The sequence below is a fragment of the Coffea arabica genome, chromosome 6c, assembly GCF_036785885.1.
Source record: "Coffea arabica cultivar ET-39 chromosome 6c, Coffea Arabica ET-39 HiFi, whole genome shotgun sequence".
NCBI lineage: Eukaryota > Viridiplantae > Streptophyta > Magnoliopsida > Gentianales > Rubiaceae > Coffea > Coffea arabica.
Window position 1 is genome coordinate 3175083 of NC_092320.1, and position 26416 is coordinate 3201498.

General features: G+C 33.2%; 5 protein-coding genes across 7 annotated transcripts; 2 read left to right on the top strand and 3 right to left on the bottom strand.

Moving 5' to 3' along the window:
- Positions 1–298: 298 nt before the first annotated feature.
- Positions 299–4217, bottom strand: LOC113696220 (uncharacterized). Of its 2 annotated transcripts, none has more exons than XM_027215615.2 (3): positions 3377–4217; positions 1720–2181; positions 299–947 (listed from the first exon to the last, which is right to left on the bottom strand). In XM_027215615.2, the coding sequence occupies exons 2-3, from the start codon at positions 2164–2166 to the stop codon at positions 519–521; spliced, it is 876 nt and encodes a 291-aa protein (XP_027071416.1). In that variant the 5' UTR covers positions 2167–2181; positions 3377–4217; the 3' UTR covers positions 299–518. The 2 variants fall into 2 exon arrangements, with proteins under 2 accessions (XP_027071416.1, XP_027071415.1); XM_027215614.2 differs by having other exon boundaries at positions 3389–4200.
- A 4955-nt stretch (positions 4218–9172) lies between these two features.
- Positions 9173–10584, top strand: LOC113697266 (histone H2A). Its single transcript, XM_027216814.2, has 2 exons — positions 9173–9532; positions 10159–10584. Exons 1-2 carry the CDS (start codon positions 9320–9322, stop codon positions 10399–10401), a joined length of 456 nt encoding a protein of 151 aa, XP_027072615.1. The 5' UTR covers positions 9173–9319; the 3' UTR covers positions 10402–10584.
- Positions 10585–13534: 2950 nt separating this feature from the next.
- On the top strand, positions 13535–14201 carry LOC113695852 (histone H2B.9). The gene has a single exon (XM_027215026.2). The coding sequence runs from the start codon at positions 13632–13634 to the stop codon at positions 14040–14042; it is 411 nt and encodes a 136-aa protein (XP_027070827.1). The 5' UTR covers positions 13535–13631; the 3' UTR covers positions 14043–14201.
- A 474-nt stretch (positions 14202–14675) lies between these two features.
- Positions 14676–17464, bottom strand: LOC113695851 (uncharacterized). Its single transcript, XM_027215025.2, has 2 exons — positions 16708–17464; positions 14676–15110 (listed from the first exon to the last, which is right to left on the bottom strand). The coding sequence occupies exons 1-2, from the start codon at positions 17349–17351 to the stop codon at positions 15101–15103; spliced, it is 654 nt and encodes a 217-aa protein (XP_027070826.1). The 5' UTR covers positions 17352–17464; the 3' UTR covers positions 14676–15100.
- A 967-nt stretch (positions 17465–18431) lies between these two features.
- On the bottom strand, positions 18432–22636 carry LOC113697297 (soluble inorganic pyrophosphatase 4). 2 transcript variants are annotated; one of them, XM_027216859.2, is made up of 10 exons: positions 22601–22636; positions 22341–22433; positions 21623–21785; positions 21479–21507; positions 20179–20244; positions 20003–20110; positions 19585–19650; positions 19392–19512; positions 19169–19250; positions 18432–18729 (listed from the first exon to the last, which is right to left on the bottom strand). In XM_027216859.2, exons 3-10 carry the CDS (start codon positions 21774–21776, stop codon positions 18687–18689), a joined length of 669 nt encoding a protein of 222 aa, XP_027072660.1. In that variant the 5' UTR covers positions 21777–21785; positions 22341–22433; positions 22601–22636; the 3' UTR covers positions 18432–18686. The 2 variants fall into 2 exon arrangements, with proteins under 2 accessions (XP_027072660.1, XP_027072659.1); XM_027216858.2 differs by lacking the exon at positions 22601–22636 and having other exon boundaries at positions 22341–22571.
- Positions 22637–26416: the final 3780 nt, after the last annotated feature.

Below are 26416 nucleotides of genomic sequence, written 5' to 3' on the forward strand. Positions count from 1 at the left end.
AATCTTCCAATACAAGCACCTTGTTATGATTTCACTCCAATCACTAACCCCTTTCCTCGTACATCCCCTTCCCATTCCCCTTCTTACAGTTAAAAGGAAGGACATCAGGCATGACCGGCTCCCAATAGTGTGATGGGTAGCATATACAAGGCTCGGAAGCGGATTCACCACAGCATGTCTGACCGGCGGCATACTCCGGGCTTACTCTCGAAAAGTAAATTGCTTGTGCTAAACTTCCGTACTGTAAGTGGCAGTACAATACCTTATCCCAAAATGTTGCCCGCAATGAGAAGAACAATTATTTTAATAAGGTAATCCCACTAATTACTTATTTACCATTATAACATCAACCGAAGTAAGTAGTTTTTGAAACGCAGATCCAAGTTGTTAAACAAAACCTGTCTCCATTTGTCGCTCTTGCCTCGCATGTCCTAGACTCAACAGAACCTCGCAGACTACCATTATTTATTTACAGAACCGGTCAAATGGTTTAAGACAGACAACATTAAACAGAATCCTCAAGTAGCCTCTGTAACCGAGAAGTGGATCGAAGTGACGGATTTCTTCAGGAAACTCTGCCCACAGAATGGATCCGGGCTACCAACATCAAAATCAATGGCATTGCGATGAGGTCCACTAAAGCAAGCTCCATTGCCCTCGTCATCCACGGGCTTGAAAGACCTGTTACTCCTCCCACCTCCCTTCCGAGATTGCTTTTTGTCCTTGCCCCTGTTTCCTCGGGATGTCTTGCCACTAGCCTTCAGCTTATTTTTTCCATTCCTTCTGTTATCGTTCCTATATCGTTGAGGCTTACTGCTTGGTACATGTGATACGGAGGTTGGAACTGGATCATACACATCAGCAGCCCAAGTCACTGTCAACTTCTGAGGTGGAGCCCCTTGCTTCTCACGGCTACCTTTCATGGCAGATACAAGCTTCAAAGGAGTCTGTGAGAGAATAAAGTGCAGCAAAAAGGGGAAAAAAATAAACTGTCAACGATTTTTCACCAAAAAATAATAGCTTGACCTCAACTATCCCTGTAAAGAGTCCTCCAGCACATCTGAAACAAAGTCAATTTTTGCACTTTGCTCCAGTGCCGTTTGCCCCCTTGTCAGCATCCATGCAAAATATAAAAACTTCGGAGCCACCAAGTAAATTCAAAAGATAGCATGGAACTCAAGAAATTGGAATTGAGCAAAGGAACACAAGAAAATGCCTACTTCTGTTGGGTATAATATTGGCCAGTGCTTTAGATGCCTGCATTACCTCAATCTAAATTAACAAAGCATTGAATTAAAAACACATCAGCCAATGCACATGACAGGGAAATAAAAGAATCACCAGGGAGCTAGAAGGGGCTTAGCAACAAGGATTTGTTATTACATAATTTGCAAAACTACACGGCTTGAACGCTATAAAAACATATACAAGTCTCAGTCTATAGGAATTTTATCCCAAAAACAAGAAGATAGAAGTTCACACCAAATGCTTTCACTTACCTCATAAACACCAAGAATACGGCAAAGCAATCATAACTACATTCAATAAAACCTCAACTCAGCATATTAGATTACAGTATCAGTGATATGAGCGATTGCCAAGAAGACTTCAATAACCATGTAATTAGTCTATCGGACCAACGAAAGTAAATTAATTTAATACGTCAAGGGAAGGGAAAAGGAAACATCTAAATGCACCACTGAATGATCCAATACTTACAGGTAAAGATATTGAACGTGGATATGGACAATTAGCAGATTGATCATGTCCATTCTCCACAGAATCTCCAGGTGTTAGGTCTTCCTTGTGACGTTCTTCCATGTCAAGTACATCAGCAGAGGATTTACTCTCAGCAGAACATGGGAATGTTGCACATTTAGCCAAGCACTTTTCATTAGTTAACTTGTCCAATTCATTCCCATGGGATTCTTTATACCCAACTTCCTTAGCTGAAGTACCAATTTGACCATCATTGGGAGATGGAACAGCAACAGATGATGACTTCTGCTTGTTTTGAATATGTAGAAACTCAGTCAAACGGTTGCCAAGATCATCATACAGATTTTTGTTGTGATCATTAGGATTATCAGGTGGACCCAATGACAACGCACAGAAGCTGCTTACATCTTCAGAAACTGGCATATCATGAGGACAACAGATGTCCATCAATTAGTACAGGAGCTGCAAAATAATGTCAAAGTGAATGGATCAGCACAATTCTTTCAGAATATTATGTCAAATGAAATGCAATACTCAATATAGAGCCTTGTTCAGTCATGTCCCTCAAAAACAGAAATAGTTCATAAGTGGCTGGAAGAAGAAAGCGAAAAGAGCAAGAGGACTACACTTCAGAATATTATGTCAAATGACATGCAATAGTCAATATAAAACATTGTATAGTCACAGGCACTCACAGCCCTCTAAAAACGGAAATAATTCACAAGTGGCTGGAAGGAGAAAGCGAAAAAAAAAAAAAAAAAAAAAGGCAAGGAATGTCTTCATCATCAATCAGGCAGTCACATGACTGACATGGATGTTTTGCAGGGATGCTTTACAGCCGCATCAACAAACCTTAGTCAACAGAGTCACAAGTTTAATCTACCATTTCTTTATACTTAACCTAATTTGAAGCATAGCATTACAACTCCAATCTACCTTTCCTGTATTCCTGTAATAATTAACAACACAAGCATTAAAAACTGAACTCGTCGCTGAGCCCAACAGAATTATACAACTCCAATCTACCTTTCTTGTACTCCTCTAATAATTAACATGAGCATCAAAAAATGAACTCATCGCTCAGCACAAAAGAATTACACATCTCCAATCTACCTTTCTTGTATTCCTCTAATAATTAGCAACATGAGCATTAAAAACTGAACTCATCGCTAAGCGCAAAAGAATTACACATCTCCAATCTACCTTTCTTGTATTCCTCTAATACTTAACAACATGAGCATTAAAAACTGAACTCATCACTCAGCCCAACGGAAATCAATCCACTAAACGACCCATTACATGCAATTGAGGATGACATACAGGGCTCCTCATACCAACATCGTGCCGTTATTTCAACCTGAATTCAGAAAGTAAGGTCATTTTAAATCTTTTAGCTTCCCCTTTATAAACTTAGGGATTTTTCCCCTTTTAGTTTATCCTTCTTGCTATCCAAGTAACAATGAAAAATACCCATGCCATGCCACTAGTTTCCAATCAATTTGAGAAAGTTATTCATCTAGGCACAGAAAACATTGCGCATCCAAGCATACATAATTATTGAAAAAGATTTTTTTTTTTTTTTTTTTTTGGGGGGAAAAGAAGCGGGGGTGGGAGGAGGTCTGATAAACAGTAAATCCTAATACCACTTGTTAAATACCTTAAGTTGTACCTTTCTGTTGATCCGAGGATATGACAACTATAAAATATGCAAGCGATATGCCACCGATCCCAAAAGTCACCGAGCTACACCTTTTCAGCCAATAAAAACGAAGAAAGGAGGAGGTTTGGAGACGCGATGACCAGATCTCCGGGTGGATTGAATTATCAGCTAATTACATAGATTTTTATACAAACAGAAAATATGAAGTGTGCGAATGGAAGCTGAATAAACGCAGTCAATGGAAAAGAAGACAGATGTACAACGACGACTGTGTCGGCGAGGACGAGGATGAAAAGGAGGAGGAGATGCTTAGTGAAAACCTAATGTTAACTAAGATTACCACGCCGATCAGCTTTGTTTTGACGTTTCAGACGATGAGACGAAGATCCGCCATAGAATGACGTAACGTGAGGGCGCGTGGGGAGCTGAAGTGAAGAAGAAGAAAAAGACGAAGGCACCGAATGCATTGTTCAATCCGATGCTCTTCCCAGATACCACCCAACCCTATGATTATCTCAACCAAACAAAGCCACGATTGATTTTGAGTAATTATCAAAACCGCAACGATCAATTAATGGGGATAGGAGAGAATGGCGTTGATCAGAGTTTTCAGGCCACCGGGGAGTGAGATCAACTAATCGTCATGGACAGCAAGTCGGCATCGTAACCCTAGCTAGCATAACTTTAGAGACGGAGATGGAGAGACACTTTTTCTCCTTTTTTTCTTTTCCCAAAGAGGGTGGAAGGGAGACTGAGAAAATGGGCTAGACTCGGAGTCGGAGATAAAATGAATAAATTAATTGTCAGATCGTATTATTATTACTTTAAGAATTCTCTTGCCCTGTTGCCCACCCCACCTACTATTTGTATTTATATATTATGAGCTGTCCCCGGAGAGATGTGGTGATGGTCCGTCAGCGTGGAGACATGTGATGCACCATTCCCTAATCGACGCATCATATGCATGATAATAATATGCAGTTTATGCATGCCTGATGAAAAAAAAGAGAGAAGAAAAAGTGGCAGTGGCACCAATGTTTTAAAAATCGGACCGTTAATTGAACCGGTGAAGTGAAAGGGTCGAGGTTCAATCGATCGGATCGATTCAATCTCGGTTTAATAAATTTTTTAAAAAATAATTTATATAAATATATATATGTACAAAATAAGACATGTAATGGACTAATTTAATATTTTATATGATGAAAAGTTTACTATTTTTTAATAACTTGGATTTTTAAAAATAAATTTTTTAAATTATAAGTTAAAACAAATAAATTTCATCTCAATTTCAATTATATCTAAATCCAACCCCAAAATATCACAATATTTTGAAATTATACAAAATTCATGTATCTGAAAATTTAGATATTATGAATTTTAATTTTAATTTACGTTTTGAGATTTAGATATTGCAATTTAAAAAAGAAAATTTGGAGTTCGAAGAAAATCGAAAATAGAAATGTAAACTTAATAAGAAACAAAAAATAAGATAAAAGTGAGTGGTTGTGGCATTAAATAATTTGGGTTAAAAAAAAAATTTTAACTTTTTTCAATTTAATGGACAAAAACAAAATTAAAAGATGGAAGAAAATATTAATAAATTAAAAATAAAGAGGTTTGATTAAAAAGAGAGTGACAAAAGAAAAGATGATAGAGAGAGAGAGAGTTGAAAATTAAAAAAAAAGAGCCATGAGGGGATGAGATTTTGTAAGAAAAATGGAAAAAAGAAATATGAATATTTGCTTTATATAAATAAGTTATCAAAAAAAACTAATAAGATGTGATGGTGCAACGGTTAATACATTGGTCATTTATTACAAAGGTCTTGGTTTCGAATCTTGATTGTTGCATTTTGCAAAACTTAAAATTAAAAAAAAAAAAAAAGGGAAAGCTGAAACCAAAAAATCGCCAGTTCAATCCGATTCGGCGGTTTTCACGGTTCAGCCGATCTTTGACCGGGTTTCTAGCAAAGTCAACAATGTCATTGAATCGGACCGGTGTCATGGTCGGTTCGCGGTTCAACCGGTCGAACCGGCCAGTCCGGTCCGATTTTCAAAACATTGAGTGGCACCAGGCATGCATGAACTGCATATAAAGTATAGACTCATGTTGTATCCTATATTAAGGTGGCGTTTGGTTCGCACATCGGAATCGAATTCGGATTCAAAATCAAATATTTTTATTTTGGAATGAAGTCATTCATTTCAATATATTTGTTTGATTCAAGTATCTGAAATGTGTATCATTACTATAGTTGATGTTTGATTCGTCGACTCTTTCGGAATGGAATATAATAAATATATTATAAACTACATCGCAATTAATAGTTATTAGCTCTTTGTAAATGGAATATAAAAAATTTTCACTAATTAAATATATAAGAATAAATGTATTAGTAAATTTAGTCTAACTGATTAATAATTTCTATTAGTAGACATGTATAATTATTAGTATAATTGATAATATTAATTATATTACACAAATTAATATACATTATATAATATATATAACTAATAATATTATTATTATAAGTTTGCAACTAATTAAATTAAATATTATATATATAATTAAATATAAATATATAAATGTTATAATATAAATGTATAATTATAATTATATACTATATACAAATATTAATTATACAAATATTTTATATAAATATAGTATATATTACATATTAAATATAGTTGTTATTATATATTATTATATTTAAAATAATAATTATAATTATATAACTTATTAATATTACATACATGTATATATTATAATTATATGCACGTATAATATACATTTATAAATATACATATATATTATTATATAATATTAATAAATGTATAATATATATTATATGAGTATAATTATATTTAACTAAATAATTATAATATATAATATAATAATATCATTATTATGAGTTTGTAACTAATTAAATTAAATATTATATATATAATTAATTATAATTATATAATATAAATATATAATTATAATTATATAATATATAAATATTAATTGTACTAATATTTTATATAAATATAATGCATATTAATTAGATATAGTTATTATTATATATTATTATATTTAAAATGATAAATATAATTATAATTTATTAATTTATTAATATTATATACATGTATTTATTATAATTATATGCACATATAATATACATTTATAAATATACATAAATATTATAAATATATTATTATCTAATATTAATAAAATTATAATATATATTTATATAAATATAATCATTTTTAACTAAATAATTATAATATATTTATATAATATACTAATATTATAATAAAATATATAATTATAATATATTATATATATGTATATATTATAATATAAATATATAATATATAATATATATAAATATTAATTATACTAAATATTATGTAATTATAAGATTTTGGAATCACATTTGAGTTTTGGACAAAATCCACCCTTTTACTAAGGAACGAAGGAATGGCAAATTTTTAGAAATCATTCCAAAATTTCAATTCCCATACCAGAGAATCAAACACCAATTATGGAGTTTATTCCATTCCTTCATTTCAATACATTTTTACCAAACGCCTCTTAAACCTCTCTGTTTCTCCATAATTATCTTTTCTTACAACTAAGGTTATTTGGATAATAGATCCCTATGCATTTTTATTTACGTTCAACCTCTGGAGTCTAGACTTACTTTTACATCAGTTATAGAGAAAAAAAACATTCATGCTCCTACATAGAATATGCGACATTTGTTGTTGTCTATGTTTCTATCCTTACTCTGACATTTTTTAGAGCGCAGCCCAATTGAATTAATGGAAAAATCAACAAAGACTGAATCAATGAAAAAATTGGCAGGAACTGAACTATTATATAACTAGACAGCTACATTTCTCATTTGCATGAATCTAAAAAAGTCATGTAGCGACAACATAATAAAAAGTAAAATTTACAACTCTTCACCTCTTGTTCCACTAAGATTTTTAAGTCATTAATGGTAGTCAACAATGGTTATTGCATACAGGTTTGTTTGGATTGTAAGTTATTTGAGATATTTTTACTGTAACATTTTTTGTGATGTGATGTATATGAGATAAAAAGATAATTGAAAAGATAAAAAGGTATATTGAAATTTGTAATGATAATGTGTCTGTTTGGAAATGATGTTATTTGAAATATTATTTAAAATAATTACTGTGACACTTTTGTGATGTAATGTATATGAGATAAAAAGGTGGATTAAAAAATCAAAATATTATTTAAAAAAAAGAGATATCCAAACAAATCGATTAATGTAAATAAATATATTTAGGTAAATAATCAGCTGTCCAAACAAACCTATAAGGTATATAGGTATTATTATAGAAGAAAAAGTAGACATAGTAGTATCATGTCATAGCATCATTCATGGAGTACCATGAATGTATATCATCATGTAATGGGAGTTCGTCTATTTGGTCAACGAAGATGGCGCAAAAGACAAGTCAGGTTTAACAAGATGTTAACAGCAGGCAGACACGCGTGATGGGGGGTCGGATTTGGAATTTTCTGCCTGGGATATTTTGCCTGAAACTGTAAGATCTTGAGCTGGGATGGGCTGGGCTCTCTTACTCTTGCTTTCCAGTTTTCAGAAGCTCCAAATGAGCCCACCTGATTACACACACAAGGAGTAATCCACTGATCATCACTACTGTTTCCTGTTTTCTTTTGACCCTTTCGCCCTTCTCCATATATTTTGTATTTCTCAAGTGTCAGACACAATTTGAATCTTAAATCTGATAATAATGGAGATTTTAAGAGCCCTCTCATCTCCTGAATATATCCTATCCTAGCGGTTAACCGATCGTCACTTATTGGTTTGGTTAAAAAAAAAGATTTATGAGTTACGTAGAAAGTAGTTTTTTGGGTTTGATAATTAACTTGTACTTATCATTGGTGTGATGTGAATAAATCCCATCACAAAAGTACTCATAAATCATCAATTCGGCGTTTGGTTTGGTTCGCATTCAAGAATCATGGTTAAAATTATAAATATATATTTTTTTATAATCCACAGATGTCTGCATCTATTTTACGATGTGCGATTAATCCTGCTCGAGTCGGGTTAGATTTCTTGCAGGAAAAAGCGCTCCCAACATTATTTTTTTCATTCCCATGAATTTCGAATTCAAGATCTCATGAGTAAGGGATGAAGTCCCTTTCCACTTGCACCAACATCCGTTTGTATAAACCGATTAGGAGTATGAGTTTGTCATCTACCCCTTGCACGTTTGATTTAGAAGTGAAGTGGATTTCATTCTATCGAAGAAGATAATCATAAAGGGTCATGAAATAAATGGTTAAAGAGGCAAGCCAGTACATGGTTAATGGGAAACTGAAGTAAATTAGATATTGCTGCATGTTGCGGAATTTATTTCTCCCGAGTACAATTACAACAACTACCCAATGAAGCGGGAAAAAAAGAAAAAAGGAAAAAGAAGGCAGATTCACGAGCTATATTCTTTAAAATTTCAATCAAAACTGACAAGGTCCAATTTGGCGTCAAAAGCGTGAGGCTTATCCTGTTCTGCGTGCGTGAGTGAGAGCGCCATGTATGTTTCTCCTCCAGCGTCCCTCGACAATTACTTTCCTGATTGGTGCATTTCAGATCACTCGGATCGTCGACTCAGAAGCGTAGATTAAATTTCAATCCAACGCTTCAAAATACCCAAAGCTCCGTCGCACTTCCCCTTCGTACAAATATCTCTTGCCCCTATTTCTTTCTTTCTTTCTTTCATAAAGCCGCTTTTTCCTCGGGGGGGAAAATACAGAAAAGAGAAAAAGATCTCGACTGTGCTTTGAAGTACCTGTTGATGTGAGACTAGTGTCATATTTCCCGGCCGCTTTACTACTCGCAGTCTAATTTCGGGGGGCCATTGTGAGTTGAGAGTTGAGATTAGGGAGAAAATGGAGAGCGCAGGTGGAAAAGTGAAGAAAGGAGCTGGTGGAAGGAAAGGGAGCGGTCCAAAGAAGAAGCCTGTGTCCCGGTCCGTGAAGGCCGGTTTGCAATTCCCTGTCGGCAGGATCGGGCGTTACTTGAAGAAGGGTCGCTACTCTGAGCGTGTGGGAACCGGCGCTCCTGTCTACATGGCTGCCGTCCTCGAGTACCTTGCCGCTGAGGTACCTGTACCTACTTACATTTTTATTATGCATCCTATTACAGTCTTTTTAAAAAAAAAAATTTTTTTTGGGGTGGTTTCCTTATATAAATGCTCGTTTCTGTTGAATAATTTAACTGCTGTACTTTGTTACTATTTTTTTCCCCTTGTTGAATTTCTGTTGCAATTGTGCTGTCCCCCCTCGCCGGGGGGGGGGGGGGGCGTCAAAAAAAATGGGCGGATCTCGAGGTTAAATTGACCTAGAGATGGTATAGATTATCCAAGCTTTTTTTTTTTTTTTTTAACTTTGTAGTTGCATTTATGTGGAGCGTTGCTTGGATTAAATCTTTGGTTACAAGTAATTTCCCATTTGTTTGCCTTTGAACTTCCTAGGTTGCCACAACAACTCAGTCACGAGGCATTTATTATTCAGACTTGCTAACTGATAACAGTTAATACTACTGCTAATCAAATCTATATGTCATTTATGGCACAGAAATAGTTGAGCCTAGTTTGGAGTTTGTGGGGCAATTAATTCCTTAACAAGTTAAGGCTGTGGTTGTGAAGTTAATTTTGGCTTTGAATATTTTGGGCAACTGAACTTGGGATGGATCTGATGATTTGATTTGGTTTATAACGTATATAAAGGTTCTGGAGTTGGCTGGAAATGCTGCAAGAGACAACAAGAAGAACAGGATCATACCGCGGCATGTGTTATTGGCTGTGAGGAATGATGAAGAGCTTGGGAAACTTCTAGCTGGTGTGACTATTGCTCATGGGGGAGTGCTTCCCAACATCAATCCAGTTCTCCTTCCAAAGAAGAATGAAAAGGCAGCAAAGGAGCCTGTTAAATCTCCAGCTAAGGCCACAAAGTCACCCAAGAAGGCTTAATCTGTCATTCGTGAATAAGAGGACTTGTCGTCCTGTGAATTTCTTTGTATGTAGTTCCTGTATCTGTTGGTCGTATGTAGAAGAGGGTCAGAGATTTTTAGAATTTAGGATTGACTGTTGCTTCTGATGGTCCCAAATTCTTGGATTATGATGAATGAAACGAATTTTTAGCTTATCAAAACACATTCAGTTTCCTGTGCGTATTAATGTGAAAGATCTTTATATTTGACTTCCAATGAAGCTGCATCTTTTGTTCGTGGACATGGAATTCTTTAACTGGATCAGTTTCTGGCTGGATTTCTGGTCTGTCTCAGGGAACTTTTGCTTTTAAACTGGCTAACGCATGCCCAAAATGAAGCGCAATGTTGCATAGCAATTTGCAAGTTCGCTAGTATTTTTGTGACCTTTTTCTGGGGAAAGGCAGGCAGGATGGGAGTTGGGAGTTTTGTGTCCCGGAGGGTGGGATCGTTTTTAATCAAAAGATGATAAGGTAGCGTCACTAACCTTTGCATCAAAAGTCATGGGATAATTGCAGAAACCTCCCCTGAGGTGTCTGACATTTGCAGTGATCTCCCTTGTGGTTTGAAAAATTGCATTGACCTCCCTTGAGGTTACTAATCCTTTGCAAATTCAGCCCAAATGATTAAAATATTGTTTTAAGGAGTGAAATTAGAATTTTTTACTAAATTTGTCCTTTGTACTATATGTTCAATGAATGATAAAGTACTATAAATTAATTAACAATTAATAAATTTTAAGGAGTATAATTTATAGACAAATATGCATTACTCATTAAAAGTATATTGGCATAGTCAGCAACATCCTTCAAATTCCGGCTCGAAGGGACTAACTGCCCAACCGGCACCCAGGGGTGCAATCCCTCATGCTAGCCGAGCGTAGTACGGTGTTTTGCGCTGCCATTGTAGTTAAGAAAATAAAGTTGCGTCATCGCTAATAGTTATATCTTTTAGTGCAATGGTAAACGCTTGATCCTGACAAATTACCGGTTCTTTATGGGTATTTTACTTTCAAATATTTAATTTATGATAAATATATCAACATTTGTAAGTAAAATTTAAAAATTGTTATAGTAATATTCTTGTAAAAAAGAAATCGATAGGTTATTTATTTAATATAAATTAAATATTAAAAATAAAATAAAATGGCCCATAAAGTATTAATTTTTTATGACTTTCATCCATTACACGAGTAAAGTATTCGCTCTTTATGTGTCTTTGATTCTGAATCATTTAATTTATGTTAAATACATAATATTTGTAACTAAAATTGAAAAAGTGTTATATTAATATTTTTACGGAAGAGAGATTGGTAGGTTTTGTATTTAATAAAAATTAAATATTTGAAAGTAAATACAAATATGTATTTGAGCGTAAATATTTGTATTAAATTAAATGTTTGAAAGTAAAATACCCTTAAAGAACTGGTAGTTTAAATAATTACTGCCTCTTTATAGGGAAACACGCATTACTCATTTAAAGTATCGATTTTTTACGAATATTTTACTTTCAAACATTTAATTTATGATAAATATATCAATGTTTGTAAGTAAAATTCAAAAAGTGTTGCAGTAATATTCTTGCAAAAAGAAAATCGATAGGTTATTTATTTAATATAAATTAAATATTTTGTTTTAAAAAAAGAAATGGCCCATAAAGTATTAATTATTTATGGCTTTCATCCGTTACATGAGTAAAATATTGGCTCTTTATGGGTATTTTATTTTGAATCATTTAATTTATGTTAAATACACAAATGTTTGTAACTAAAATTGAAAAAGTGTTATATTAATATTTTTACGGAAGAGAGATTGGTAGTTTTTTGTATTTAATAAAAATTAAAAATTTGAAAGCAAATACAAATATGTATTTGAGCATAAATATTTGTATTAAATTAAGTGTTTGAAAGTAAAATACCCATAAAGAATCGGTACTTTAAATAGGTAATGCGTATTTTTCTATAAATTATACTCCTTAAAGTTTATTAATTGTTAATTGATTTGTAATATTTTGTCATTCATTGGACATGCAGTACAAAGCATAAATTTGGTAAAAAATTCTATTTCACTCCCTAAAATAATATTTTAATCATTTGGACTGAATTTGCAAAGGATTAGTAACCTTAGAGGAGGTTAGTATAATTTTTCAAACTACAGGGGAGGTCAGTCCAAATGTCAGAAACCTTAAGAGAGGTTTCTGCAATTATCCCAAAAGTCATGGTACAAAATTTATTTCTCAATGTAATTGTGGTCATGCTTGAATAATTATGCTCCAGTAAGTGTACAATTCGTTGCGAAAATCAACCGCTAGGATTACTTGGATGTGATTGCCAGTTCTGCAAAGGATTTGTATGCGTTCGATGCTTGCATTGCTTCCGAAATTGATCATCGCTATGTGTTGTTAGATATTTTTTATGTGTGATTGAAAGTGTCATTTTTTTATTTTTAAATAATTATTATGTTTAAAAAGTTAAAATATATTTTAATTTCTCTTTCTTAGATAGTTTTTTTTTCTAATAATTATATGCATGTTATCATTCAAATTTAAAATTTAAATTTATATGGGTAAAATTGAAAAGAGAAGTATAAATATCGCAATCAAATCATTATTTTTAAAAAATTGAATTCTTCAAATATGACTTAATAAATGGGATGGAGGGAATAATTGATTGCCTTTTATCTTTTCTTCCAATGCTGCTACGGCAGTTTTTTTGAAACAAAGGGGTAATTTTAGAAATCTTACCTAAGATTTTTGTCAATTTCATTAGCCTTGAAGTATGTAAAATTATACAAACCTCCTATGAGGTTAAGGTTTGATAATAAAATTAGTCCAATTAAAAAAAGTAATATTTTTTTAATAATATTAAAAAGTACTTTTAGGTAGGGAGGTCAAACTTGTATTTCATAAAAGAATAAAAACAATTAAAATCAATCCAACGGCCAGCCGCATTCATGTAGTAAAAGACCTAATATCGCGGACCTAGGATAGGGATACATCGGGACCGTCTGTTCATGAACCCAATCCAACGGTTTTAACAGATGCCAACCCAACGATCCAGGGAGAAGCTAAACCACCAATAACAACCGACCGCCATTCCCTATATAAACAAATCATCGGCTGCAAGCCACCACCATCCCAAACGGCCTCGGTTAGGAATTCCGTTTTTTCAAGTCACCCGATCTAGCTAAAAGCCCTAATCTCGAAAATCATCTGATGGCACCGCCGAAGGCAGAGAAGAAGCCGGCGGAGAAGAAACCAGCCACGGCGGAGAAGAAGCCACCGAAGGCGGAAAAGAAGATCCCCAAGGAAGTTGGGGATGGGAAGAAGAAGAAGAAGATGAAGAAGAGCAGCGAGACCTACAAGATATACCTATTCAAAGTGCTGAAACAGGTGCACCCTGATATAGGGATATCGAGCAAGGCCATGGGGATCATGAACAGTTTCGTGAACGATATCTTTGAGAAGTTGGCCCAGGAGTCGTCTCGCCTCGCTCGCTATAACAAGAAGCCCACCATCACTTCCCGTGAGATCCAGACGGCGGTGAGGCTGGTGTTGCCCGGTGAATTGGCCAAACACGCCGTTTCAGAAGGGACCAAGGCTGTTACCAAATTTACAAGTTCTTAGATTTTATTACATGGTAGAATAATATTGTTTACTTTTTTGATGTTAGTACATTAGTAGTGTATTGTTCTCCGCATATTAGTAGTGTATTGTTCTCCGTTTGTGGATTGATCAGATTGATTCCTGGGATTTGCAGTTGAATGGAATTTAGGATTTTTGGAACTGTCGTGATGTTAGATATTCTGTGTTGTTGCCATTACTCCTTGCGGATTTCGGAAGTCAACTGTTGGGTGTTTCAAATTGGGCCCAACAAGCAGTTTCAACTTGGGTTTCCAGGTGCGCTATTCAGCAGTGGCCCAAGAGACAGGGAAAATGGAAAAAGAAGAATCACCTCTTGTTATTTAATTTAGAGGATCTTTTTTTCAACAAGTAGAAAATCCAAATTTTGCATTCCAATTTGATATTTGATATATATATATATATAGGTGGTGTTACTTTGAGGAGGGGATAAAATATCTTTGAAACTAAACGGTCCAGCCTGCTAGACTCAAAATCACTTTCCAAGATTAACAGGGGAATCTAGCATTTCCATCTCCCAGCGAAACTCCAGTTTACATGAGTGCACGATGACAGTTTTCAAGTAACCAAATAACCAACTTATATAGCTCGTATTACTGTAAGAAAGAGAACCCCGCATTATGAATGCAAATGCAATATACGCTGACACGTATTTCTCAAAACATTTACACAACTGTAATTTATCTGCCCGACCAAGGAAAAAAGCATATTAGCTGCCAGTATTAACAAGTAACTGGACAAATTAAAAACAGCCAGCCTCTGCTGCCTTCCAGCAAATAAGTGACAATATTTAGAGCCTTTCTTCCACTGTTACTGTTTTTATAGGAATGTAAAATAACATTCTAAGCCCACAGTACAAGCACGTAATTCCCAATAGTTTACTTCCCAATTACTCCTCCAAAGATTGGCCATTTGAAGTCGTGATACCGTTAACTGCAGCTTTGCCAGAAACCACAAAACTTGATCTCCATGTGAAAGAAACCCCAATAACCTGAAACAACTTCTTCTTTGGCTGAAGAGACTTGATGCGCCAGGCCAGCTATTTAGTGAAGCCTGTACCCATTAAGTTAAAAAGATTTAGAAAAGGAAATGGAGAAAGAATGCCTATGCATGCTAAGTATCAGCAAAACCAGTGAACAGAGAATTGCTTGCTCAAGTTTAACAAAATGGCTTTAAAGGAAAAATATAAAGTAGTTAGTCCAGAATCAGAGGAGACTGGTAATATATAGCAGGCAGGATATTTTTCAAGCAGAGAGATAGAGAGAGGAAGCAAAATGCAAACTGGGAATACATAGATTCACTGTATCCTTTGGAGCTATTCAAAGTTCAAATCCAAATCACCATTCAAGATAACAAATCAAATGAAATTACAATAGCTCTATTGTGGTGCTGGGTGCATCAAGCATGTACTATACCTAAATTGAGCAGACTCCAATATAATAGTAGAAAGTGTTTCACAAAAAAACTATTTAGGCTAACAAACATCGCTTTCCTGTCCAATTCTTATGACGGGATGCATGACGTTCTTGTCAACTTCTTTTATCAATTGAAGAATTGTAGGCTGTTTTAAGTGTTTCAGATGCCTCATTGGTACTTCATCAAGTCACCTGATATGGTAAACCAACACTGCCCATGAATCCTGTCACAGTTTTATTTTCTTATTTTCCTCTTCACATCGGAAGATGACACAATAAATTGCGACTGTGAATGATAAAGCTTTACTTATGTGGACTACCAGAACAGGCATTTAAAGGTCATGAGCTTACTAGTTTGCTGAGTGACACAGAGATAACCGGGAACAACAAAGGCTACTTTTCTTCAGAAACTTGATTCACTCACTTGGAACTCCTTAGGAGCATATAACCATGAGTATTAGTGCTCTAGTCATTTATGTAAATTAATCAACAAACACTACATCTCCATCTTTGCTTCAATGCACCACAGCAGCATGGAAAGCAAAATGTGAGACAACTCCCAATTTGATTGGTAATGTACATCGTTACCATATTTTCCTCGTCATACCCCAGAGGATTTTTTTAGCAGAAGCAGAAAGACCATCATGAGCAGTTTTACAATGTTTTTAGCATTTTACAATGCAAATTGTTCCTCTTCCCTACAGGGATGGGGGTCTTAACAAATTTCTGAGTCAATAGTAAGAGGGTTATGGATGGTGGATTGTCCAGTTTTTGGTCTAGTTGATTCTTCCCCTTGTTCTCCAAGACCTGAACAAACCCATGCATGATATATCTATATGCAACACAAAAGTAAGAACTGCATCCCTTACAATATTATCTATACACTTATCCTTCAGATCATCACTTTGCAGTTGAATAATCAACAAGTTTCCTTTAACCAGTTAAAAAGAAAAGAAAAGAAAAGAAAATTAAATCTACGTACGGATGTACTAGGTGCAAGCACAGTTGATATATGATTATCCCAACCCATCAGGTAACACTAGCAATCACACAATAGACAGTATGCCTAGTAATACCACAGCTTTCAAGAAGAATCACATTGAAAAAAGAACTGAAACTGCTTACTTTACAGTAAATGAATTTCTGACCAAGTATACATAACTAAATCTTACATATATAGATAAAGAAAACTTTATACTGGTAGAGACAACAAAAGGTGGATTTAAGAAATAAACCTTGGAGAGCCAGCATTCATGTTCCGATGGAGAATCCGGCCAGTACAGGAATCTCCAGAATCTATCAATTCCCTCAGCCCCAAATTTGAAACCTTCTCCTCCTTGTCATCAGACTTTTGATCACGAGCATCAGCATTAGCCTCCTCATTTTTCTTCTTCTTATCCTTCATCAGCTTCTTATTGACTCTTTCAAAGTAATTCCCATAAATATACTCAGGCGTATAACCATTTTCCTCATCGAATAACATTATATGTCCATGCCACTCCCAAACCCGATAATCAGAATCAGTATCCTCATGAAACCCGACACAAATATGGTGCTCGCCAACTGTAACGGCCTGGCCGGAATTGGGCTTCAGAATTTCGGTTTTGCCACTAAGGATGGTGCGGATGATCTCTTTCTCGAGCTTGGATTCCTCCTTTGCGAGCTGGGTTTTAGAGGATGATGAGGAGTCGTCGTTGTCGGAGTCGGAGTCGAAGTCGGAGGGTAAGTTGTTTAAGAGAAGGTCTTCGAGGGATTGAGGGGGGAGGAAAGAAGGGTTGTGAAGAGAAGCAGGACGGCGGAGTTGAAGCCTACCCATTAGGGTTTGGAGGAGGAGGTTGTCGAAGTTTGGGGTGGAGGTGGTGGAGTTGAAGGAGCTCATGGCGATGGTGCGAGGGTTTCGGCCTTTGGGGTGGTTTTGATTTGGAGCTGCAGGGTTCTGGGAATTTTTCAGGTGGGGTTTTTCGGCCTTTTGGGGGAGTCATTAATGGGAAAAGGAGGACTTATTAATGATTCAATGAGGTGTTGTGGGCCACGGAGCGAGTGGGCTTGGATGAGAATTACGTAAAAAGGAGTTGATTTGTTTTCACGCAGTGTTGTCGTTTGGATCTGGGGCTTTTTGTGTTTGGACTGCATTTTATATACATATGTTTACTTATTTATATAATTAATATATTTTTTAATTATTTCTTATATTACATATATTAAATTAAAATTATTATAATATTTTTAAGAAAGATTATTCCAAATAATCTCTCGTGTCCAAACACGCGTGGGTTTGTTTGGATAATGTATTATTTGGAATAATTACTTTAACACTTTTTGTGATATGATGTATGTGAGATAAAAAGATGATTGGGAATATAAAAAGGTAGGTTGAAAAATGTGTTTGTGATGCAAGCGAAATATTTTTTGGAATAATTTTGGTATCCAAACATTATTTCTTGCTCGACAATAACCGACTGCTGTTGCTGTATAAACATTTTTTAAAAAAAAATACACTAATCTCCCCTCTAATTTCTATAAAGTTAGAGACCGCTCTTCTCGTTTTCAATCTAATATGGACCTCCGTTATCAATATGTTTTCCATCAATCTAATATGTATTATAGTTTTGATTTTACATTTTCATTCTTTACCTTTACCAATATGTTTTCCATCAATCTAATATGTATTATAGTTTTGATGTTACATTTTCATTCTTTACCTTTCTTGTTAATGTCCTCCACATTTATTCAAAGACAGTTGTCAATACAAAAAGTTTTATTCTAGATTTTATCATGAAAGAGATAAATAAGTAAAAAAAAAAAAGAGTTTTATCATAAAAATTGAAGACATCATATATTTGTGATTTTATTCTCGATTTTTTTTTTATTCACCTATCAAATTAAAGATATATGCACCGATATTTATTTCTGTAATAAAATGGATTGCGATTAAAAAAAAAAAAAAACGAACACAAAAGAACAAACAAAACGAATATTATCTGTCCATTAGTACACCATAAAACTCCTTTGAGATACGATTATCTTTCGTACCAAAAAATAAAACAAAACTCCTTTTGAGTTCTTTTCGTCGTCATCGTCATCATGTACTAATTGAATCAAGCCAAAACAGTAGTAGTATGACACGTGTAACTTGAAAGTGTGCCTACGCGATGCAGTAAAGATAGTATGAATAGCACCGTGAACCCCATGTTTCTTGCAAGCATGGATCAAACTACCTCCTCAAGCTTTCCACAATATAATCTGCGTAGAGGTCCCTGAACGGAGCAGGAAAAGAAGGCGAATCATCAAACCCAAAATGACACGAGAGCTAATATAACATTTTCTTGTCTCTCTTCGGTCGCCTTCTGGTTAGAAGTACAAAGTAGACTAATGCCAAGCCTAGTGATGCCAGATACAACTTACTGAACTAGAGTACATTAAAAGTCAGCAAAGACAATTTTTAACAGTCAAAACATGGTTTCAGTCAAAAGCAATATGAGTTTCCCTAGGCCATGATAGTTGAGCAATCCACCATTACGTCAAACTGCCGGAATCAAGTAACTTGAACTCAAGGTTATAATTTCTTTTGCTTTGCCTACAAGTCTACACTATATCAAGTATATGATGACACCAGTTTCAGACAACTAAAGAAATGAAGTATAATCAAATGCCACGCAAATATATGCAGGAGTGATGTGTAGCTAAATCACTTACATGGAATGCTGAACAGCTTCATAGGCCTTAGATGCAGGCAGAAAGTCATTTACTGCAACTTCCTTGTTCTCATTTTTTTTGTCTGCTTCATTGTTAAGAAACCCAAAAAAAAAAAAAAAAGACCACAGACACAGAAAAGACAGAGAACATGCCATTCGAGACAGAACTTAGGCATGTGACAAAGGTTTTTCTGTGCAAGAGTTTTTATTCTTAAAAAGGATACAATCTTCAAAGAAACGTCTGATCTCAGCTAAGCGATGTGGTGGAAGTTCATTAATGTCATTATAGTGTCGATATTCAGGGTCATCAGCACACACTGCAATAATCTTATCATCCTTTTCCCCCTGTATTAGGAAACAGTTAGGATCATTTTGTAGGGAAAGCAAGGCTGTTCTTTCTGTGACTGATAGCTGTACCTGATCAATCATGGGCATGACACCAATTGCTTTAGCCCTAAGAAAGCATCCAGGAAGAACTGGTTCCTGCATGTATACATGAAGAAAATTAAATCTCAAGAAGCACACCTCTACAGAAACGAGTTATATCCTTCACACTTGCACCACTTTGAAAGTGATGGTAGCAAGAATGCATGACAACGTCATCAAACATTTTACCACATCTTAATTACATGCATAATCTTCCCATTTTGTGAGAGTTCATGAATGTGGATGGGTGAAACCCAAAGACCAAGCCACTTTACTATGGCACTATACTCTTGTTTGGAAGGTTAATAATAAGTCATAGTTGCATGTGCACAATACTGTGCATTTTTCTGGTTCAACAACCTATCCACTTGTTCACATCTTGCACTTACAATGAATAGCAACTACTTACCTGCATAATGACCAAGACATCCAAGGGGTCATTGTCCTCACAGAGAGTACGAGGGATGAAGCCATAGTTATGTGGGTACACAACAGATGAGTAAAGAACACGATCAACCTGAAGATGCAAAATCAATTGGTAATTTATGATACAATTACAATAAAAGAAATTTTTATACTCTATACCTTGATTAGTCCAGTTTTCTTGTCCAATTCATATTTCACCTTACTTCCCCTGCTGATTTCAACCACCTGCCAAGGTTAACCAAGTTTATATGGCTATTTCAGTTAAACCAGAGGATAACTAAAACCACGATCCTGGTGCAGGTACATTTGTGAAATTTCCAAAATAGATTTAGTAAGAACGAAAGAGACCAGACCAAAACCGTCAAACCAAACAGTTAGTCGTGTAACCAAATAGATATTCACAGACTAATTAAACTTTTCAGTAGTCCAAGATCCATAGCTTTCTTGCAAGGTGAACATTTTGCACTTCCAAATATTCATAGCCATAGATGTGATATCCAGTTGCACATTTACACAGCATGTCTACGTTACCCAATGGCTGCATCAATTGATCTAAGCAGCAACTAGCAATTGGGAAGGCAAAATGGCATAATCATACTTCATATATCAGAGCTCCATAATGATTCAGCTATTAGTTAAAATTATAAAGTTATATGAGATATTCTGGCATAGATTAGTGTTAAATTTCAACAACTGACGAATTTTTGTAGTCAGACTTGAAGAGGGAAATTTCAACAAACTTTAACCACCAAAAAAGAAGAAGAAAAGCATGGACTACCACTACTTGACTTGTAATGATTTCCTTGAATTTGATAAAATCTCGACTCTCGTGGAATATTGGACATTATCCAAGACTAGCCCTTATATTTCTTCATTTGCAAAAAGTAGTCATCCTATGTCTAATTAATGTCCAAGATGACAAGGAACTAACCACAAATATGCTGATTAAAATGCTTGGCTCTTCATTGACTCCATTGCAAAAAATTACGGCATTGGATAGGGCACAAAGGTATATGTTTAACCAGTTGAGCACAAAAAATTAAGGACCCAAATGCTAGAGTAGTACCCTTTTACAATCAACTAGAGTCATTTGATTGTTTTTCTACTTCATACGTCTCATATTCCTTCTTTACCATCTTATGATTGCAAATATGAAAACAAAATCAACCATAAATGTGGTCAGCTCCTAAAGTCATTGAGCTTAACCAGTTTCAGTTCCATAATGTAGTTGAATTCATATACGGTGGTATATACATTATGTATCCTTTAAGTCAATTCTAACTTTAGAAAGACCCCGTACAATCAAATAAGTATACACAAGTTGTTTTAATATTAAGGATAATGTGCTACGTTATTAACAAGTTCACCGCTGAAAAATGAGGAGCTAACTCAAGTGTGCAGAACCTTTTTTGGTCAGTATGACTACAAAATAAAGCCAAGGAATGGTCAGAGAGCTCACACAGTTGAAAATCATTGGAGCTCCAGGTCCTGCACGAAATCAAGTGGAGGAGTCATTGCGCATGCTAAACTCCAAGACATCAATCAGTAAAGGAAAGCTTAATACAGACTTGACCAGCATTAGCTAGGCATACAGTTCAATTACCTATCTCAAGATCATGCCAAGGATGGGCAGCAGCTGATCTCCTGGTCAGGGAAGAGAGGATCCTTTCGTTAAGAGGTGGATGTGAGGAGTGATGAGACTTGGGAGGTTTAACCGGAGTCTCAATATCTGTCGGGTTCTCGCTTGGTGGAGCCATAGTTTCAATCTGCACATTCGAACAAATTCAGAAATACGCCTGTGGTTGAATAAATTTAAGCAATAAAAATGAATAATACAAACAACAGAACAAAAACAACAACAGGGGACCGGGTAATCACAACAAAATCACCACCACTCCAACCGATCCCCCAGAACAGGACATGATATTTAACGATCCACGTAAAAAACGACCCCGCCACCCCCTCCTCCCTCTCCCCGCCGCCTTGCCCCAAAAAAAAAAAAGACAACAACGAGAATAACCAACATAAAAATAAACTAGCAAGTCATAAATCGAAAATCTACACCAGGAACCGCCGTAATCGAAGATCTACAGTACATAAACTGAAACTTGAAAAAGGCAGAGATGTAAAGCAATAAATGTACTCTTAAAACTGAAGGAAACTATTAGCACAAAGTATCTTGAACGTGTTAGTGTTGCATGCGAAACGAAACCGAATAGCAATACTCAGAATAAGGGACATATGTCACATATCGGAGGAAAAACAACGGCAAAAAAAAAAGAAAAGAAAAAAGTTAAAGGACGACGAATGAAGAAGCTTACCCAAAATGATCCAAGAAGAAGTTAGAGAAGAGAAGACCAGAAACGCGTGGGCGAAGAAAAGCTCAGATCTCGAAAATAAGCGTCAAGTTGAAGCTGAAAGAGAATAATTATAGAGATTTATAGGGAGGGAAAAAGCGAAAGAAATAGAAGCAGCACAGGGACTCCTACCACTCCACTAGAGAGAGAGAGGGGGGGGGGGGGGGGATTGCTGAGTAAAGGAATGCTGGTCGTGTCTGTCCGTGGAGGGAGGTAGGCAATACCTTACGCGTTCCCGCTCTCCGTTTCTTCAACTTCTGGGTTCGTTTGGATTCCTTGTTTTTGCACCTGTTTTTGAAAAACTGTTTTTCACATTCCAAATGCTACAGTAAATGTGTATTTCAAAAACAATTTCAAAAACACCCATATCCAAACATTATATCAAAAACAACACCAAATATACAAATTTAATATGTATATTTCAATTATTTATATTATATATATTATATTAATATAAATTAAAATATACAAATTGAAAATTATATATTTATATGTTATATATTATATATTATATAAATATTTATATACATTAATATTATACATAATATAATATACATAATATGTAATATTGTATACATAAATGTATAAATATTTATACATAATATATTATGTACATTATATTATAATATATACATTATTAATGTACTTTCATTATTATGTACATTATTGTGTATAATAATGTATAATAATGTTATGTATAATATATAATATACATAATATGTAATAATGTAATAATGTATATTATGTATATTATATTATATATATACAATATTATGTATATTATACAAATTGCAAAATTTTATATTATATATTTATATAATGAAATATACAATAAATATTACAAATTGAAATATTATATAAACACCATATTTATTAATATTCAAATATTTATAATTAATATTAATGTATATTATATATATTAAATATTTATAAATATATACATAATATATGTATATATATATTTATTCATTTTATATATAATTTATTTATTTAATATATATTTATATAAAAAATATATTATAAAATTATATATTATATTATATAGATTATACATTTATATAAATGTACATTTATACATAATATGTATATTTATGTATATTTATAATATACATTTATATTATGTATTATATATAATATAATACATTTATACATTTATATTAATATACATAATATTAAATGTACATTTATACATAATATATATATTTATGTATATTTATAATATACATTTATATTATGTATTATATATAATATAATACATTTATACATTTACATTAATATACATAATATTTATTTTACATTTATACATGATATTAATACATTTATATATTGATATTAATTATATTAATACATTTATACATAATATTAATATATATTTATGATATATTAATTTATACATTTATATAATATTCATTTATAATTTATATATTTATAATAATATACACTTATACATTTCTAAATATATTTATATTATGTATTATATATAATATAATACATTTATATATTTTTATATAACTATATAAATATATGTATTTATAAATATTTATAAATGTATTATAAATGCATAAATATATATTTAGATAAAAATATAAAATTTATAATTTTTACATTTATATAATATTTATTTATAATTTATACATTTATAATAATATACATTTATACATTTATAAATATATTTATATTATGTATTATGTATAATGTAATACATTTATAATATATTGATATATTTTTATATAAATATATAAATATATTTATTTATAAATATTTATAAATGTATTATAAATGCATAACTGTATATAAATATAAAAATATATAAATTATAAATTATAAAATACTCAAAAATATGTTTTAAAAATACCTCTAAAAATAATCCAAAAAACATTTACAGTAAAAGTTTTTCATATAGTTTTTGAAAAATAACCCCAAAAACAACTAATCCAAACGGACTTGTATTTCAAAAACGAAATGCTACAGTATTGTTTTTGAAAAACAACCCCAAAAACAGCTAATCCAAACGGACCCTCTGTTTTTTTATTTACAAGTAAGGTTTATATACAATACAGTTAAATTTATAATATATGTGTAAAAATTAATTTTTAATTTTTAATATTATATAATTATCATTCATGATATTCTTGTTAGCATAGGAAAAATTAATTATATATATATATATAAAAGCTTTCAGCATTTAAAAGATCGCGTAAATATAAGCGGAATAGTAAAAGATAAATGGGAGATGACTTGCGTTTGGGTTCCCTTCCCGGTCCAACTGGCAGTGTCTAGAGGAGCATGGTTAGAATTGACTGGGTCAGGTTGAAAAATCAGTAGGACCCCATTAGGACGGGGACGGAAATCCTAACGGTCTTCTTGCTCGTCGAGCTTCCCGTTTTCGTTACGCATCGCGCTATCGCAAACGGACGGTGAGCGGTTGCCGTTGCGTTTTCTTATTTTCTGGGCGGTGGTCGGTCATTGGAATATTCTTTAGTACCGCCTCAAATCCCCGTCCTGGATGGAGGATAATACAAGGCATAATTTCAGAAACCCACTTGAGGTTTGTGACAATTGAGGCCAACTCCCGTGAGATTTGAAAAATTATGCTTGCTCCCTCTAGTGCTATGAAAGACTATAATAGCCTTCACAAATTTTACAAATTATAAGTGAAAAATGAGTTAAAAGACAAAAATAGAAATCTCATTTTCGTAATACTTCTTTATTCTAAAACTTTAATGTCACCTAATCTAGTACATTATATTTCATTTCCAATTTTTCTAACTAAATTTCTTGATCAATTTACAAAAAGTTGATCAATCAATTAGGGAGGCATTTATTAAAATAAATATCTTCAAAAATTGCTTAACCAAAAAAAAAGTCCAAAAAGGATGCTTTCAAAATATGGCTTGAATATTCCTGAAAAAATTTAACTTGAAATTTTCACCAAATGAATAATGGTGATAGTTTGCTTTTTTTTTTCGTTCAACTTGTTTTATATATCATGGAGGGGTAATATTGGATATTCTTTTTTTTTTTTTTTTGCCTACATCGCCAATTGTTACCAATGCATCCTTTCTAAAGGGGATTTTCATAAATTTTCAAATCTCATGAAAGGTTTCTGAAATTATCTACGTTCCTGTCATTTTTCATATTTGGCATTCCAAATCAAACTCTAGTAGTTGTATAATGGGAAAATCGTTCAAAACGTCCCTCACATTTTACAAGATGATTTTTTTCGTCCCTCACTTTTAAAAGTGTAATTTTACGCCCCTTGCAAATTCACATTGACCAAATTTGGTTCCTACCTAGGTTTCCGACTAGTTTTTTGCCGGAATCCATCACGTGACTTGCATGTAATCATTTTTAAGGGCAAAATTATCAAATCAAATTTTTACATAATCTGATTCATAGTTCCTCACATTTCACAAAATAAATTTTTTCATCTCTCATATTTTTACAAATAAATTTTTTCATCCCTCATTGATCATGTATACGAATAGTTTTTTTTTTTTTTTTTATAAACCCATGTATATTTCTATTTGATTTTACCTAAACAGCATGAATAACATGTAATTTGTCTCTATTGAATTTCATCTAAACATACTAATTGTAGTTATACACATGTTATTCAATAGATATATATAGGGGTTTAAAACTAATAATTTTGTTTGAAACCCATGTATTTATTTATATGATTTCACCATTTGAACCTATTCAATATTTGTGACATTTCTCTTTTGGTAATAATTTATTTATTAAGTTGTATAATAAGGTCATCTAATTAATGGGTTCTAACTCGAATTCTATAATTGTGCTAACAAATTTCAGTTTAAATTTGAAATTTCTACTCGACACTTTTAAGATCAACAGTTGAATTACTTGCCTTGTGATTGTATTAAAATTTGAAAGTGCCAATCACTTATTTCTTTTTGTCATATTTTTCTTTTGTTTACTTTTTCTATCCAAATTTAATTTGATATAAACACCGATAATATTTAGGATTAAATGTCTTCTTTATTTTCAAATTTTGAGTAAAAAAAATGAATATAAGT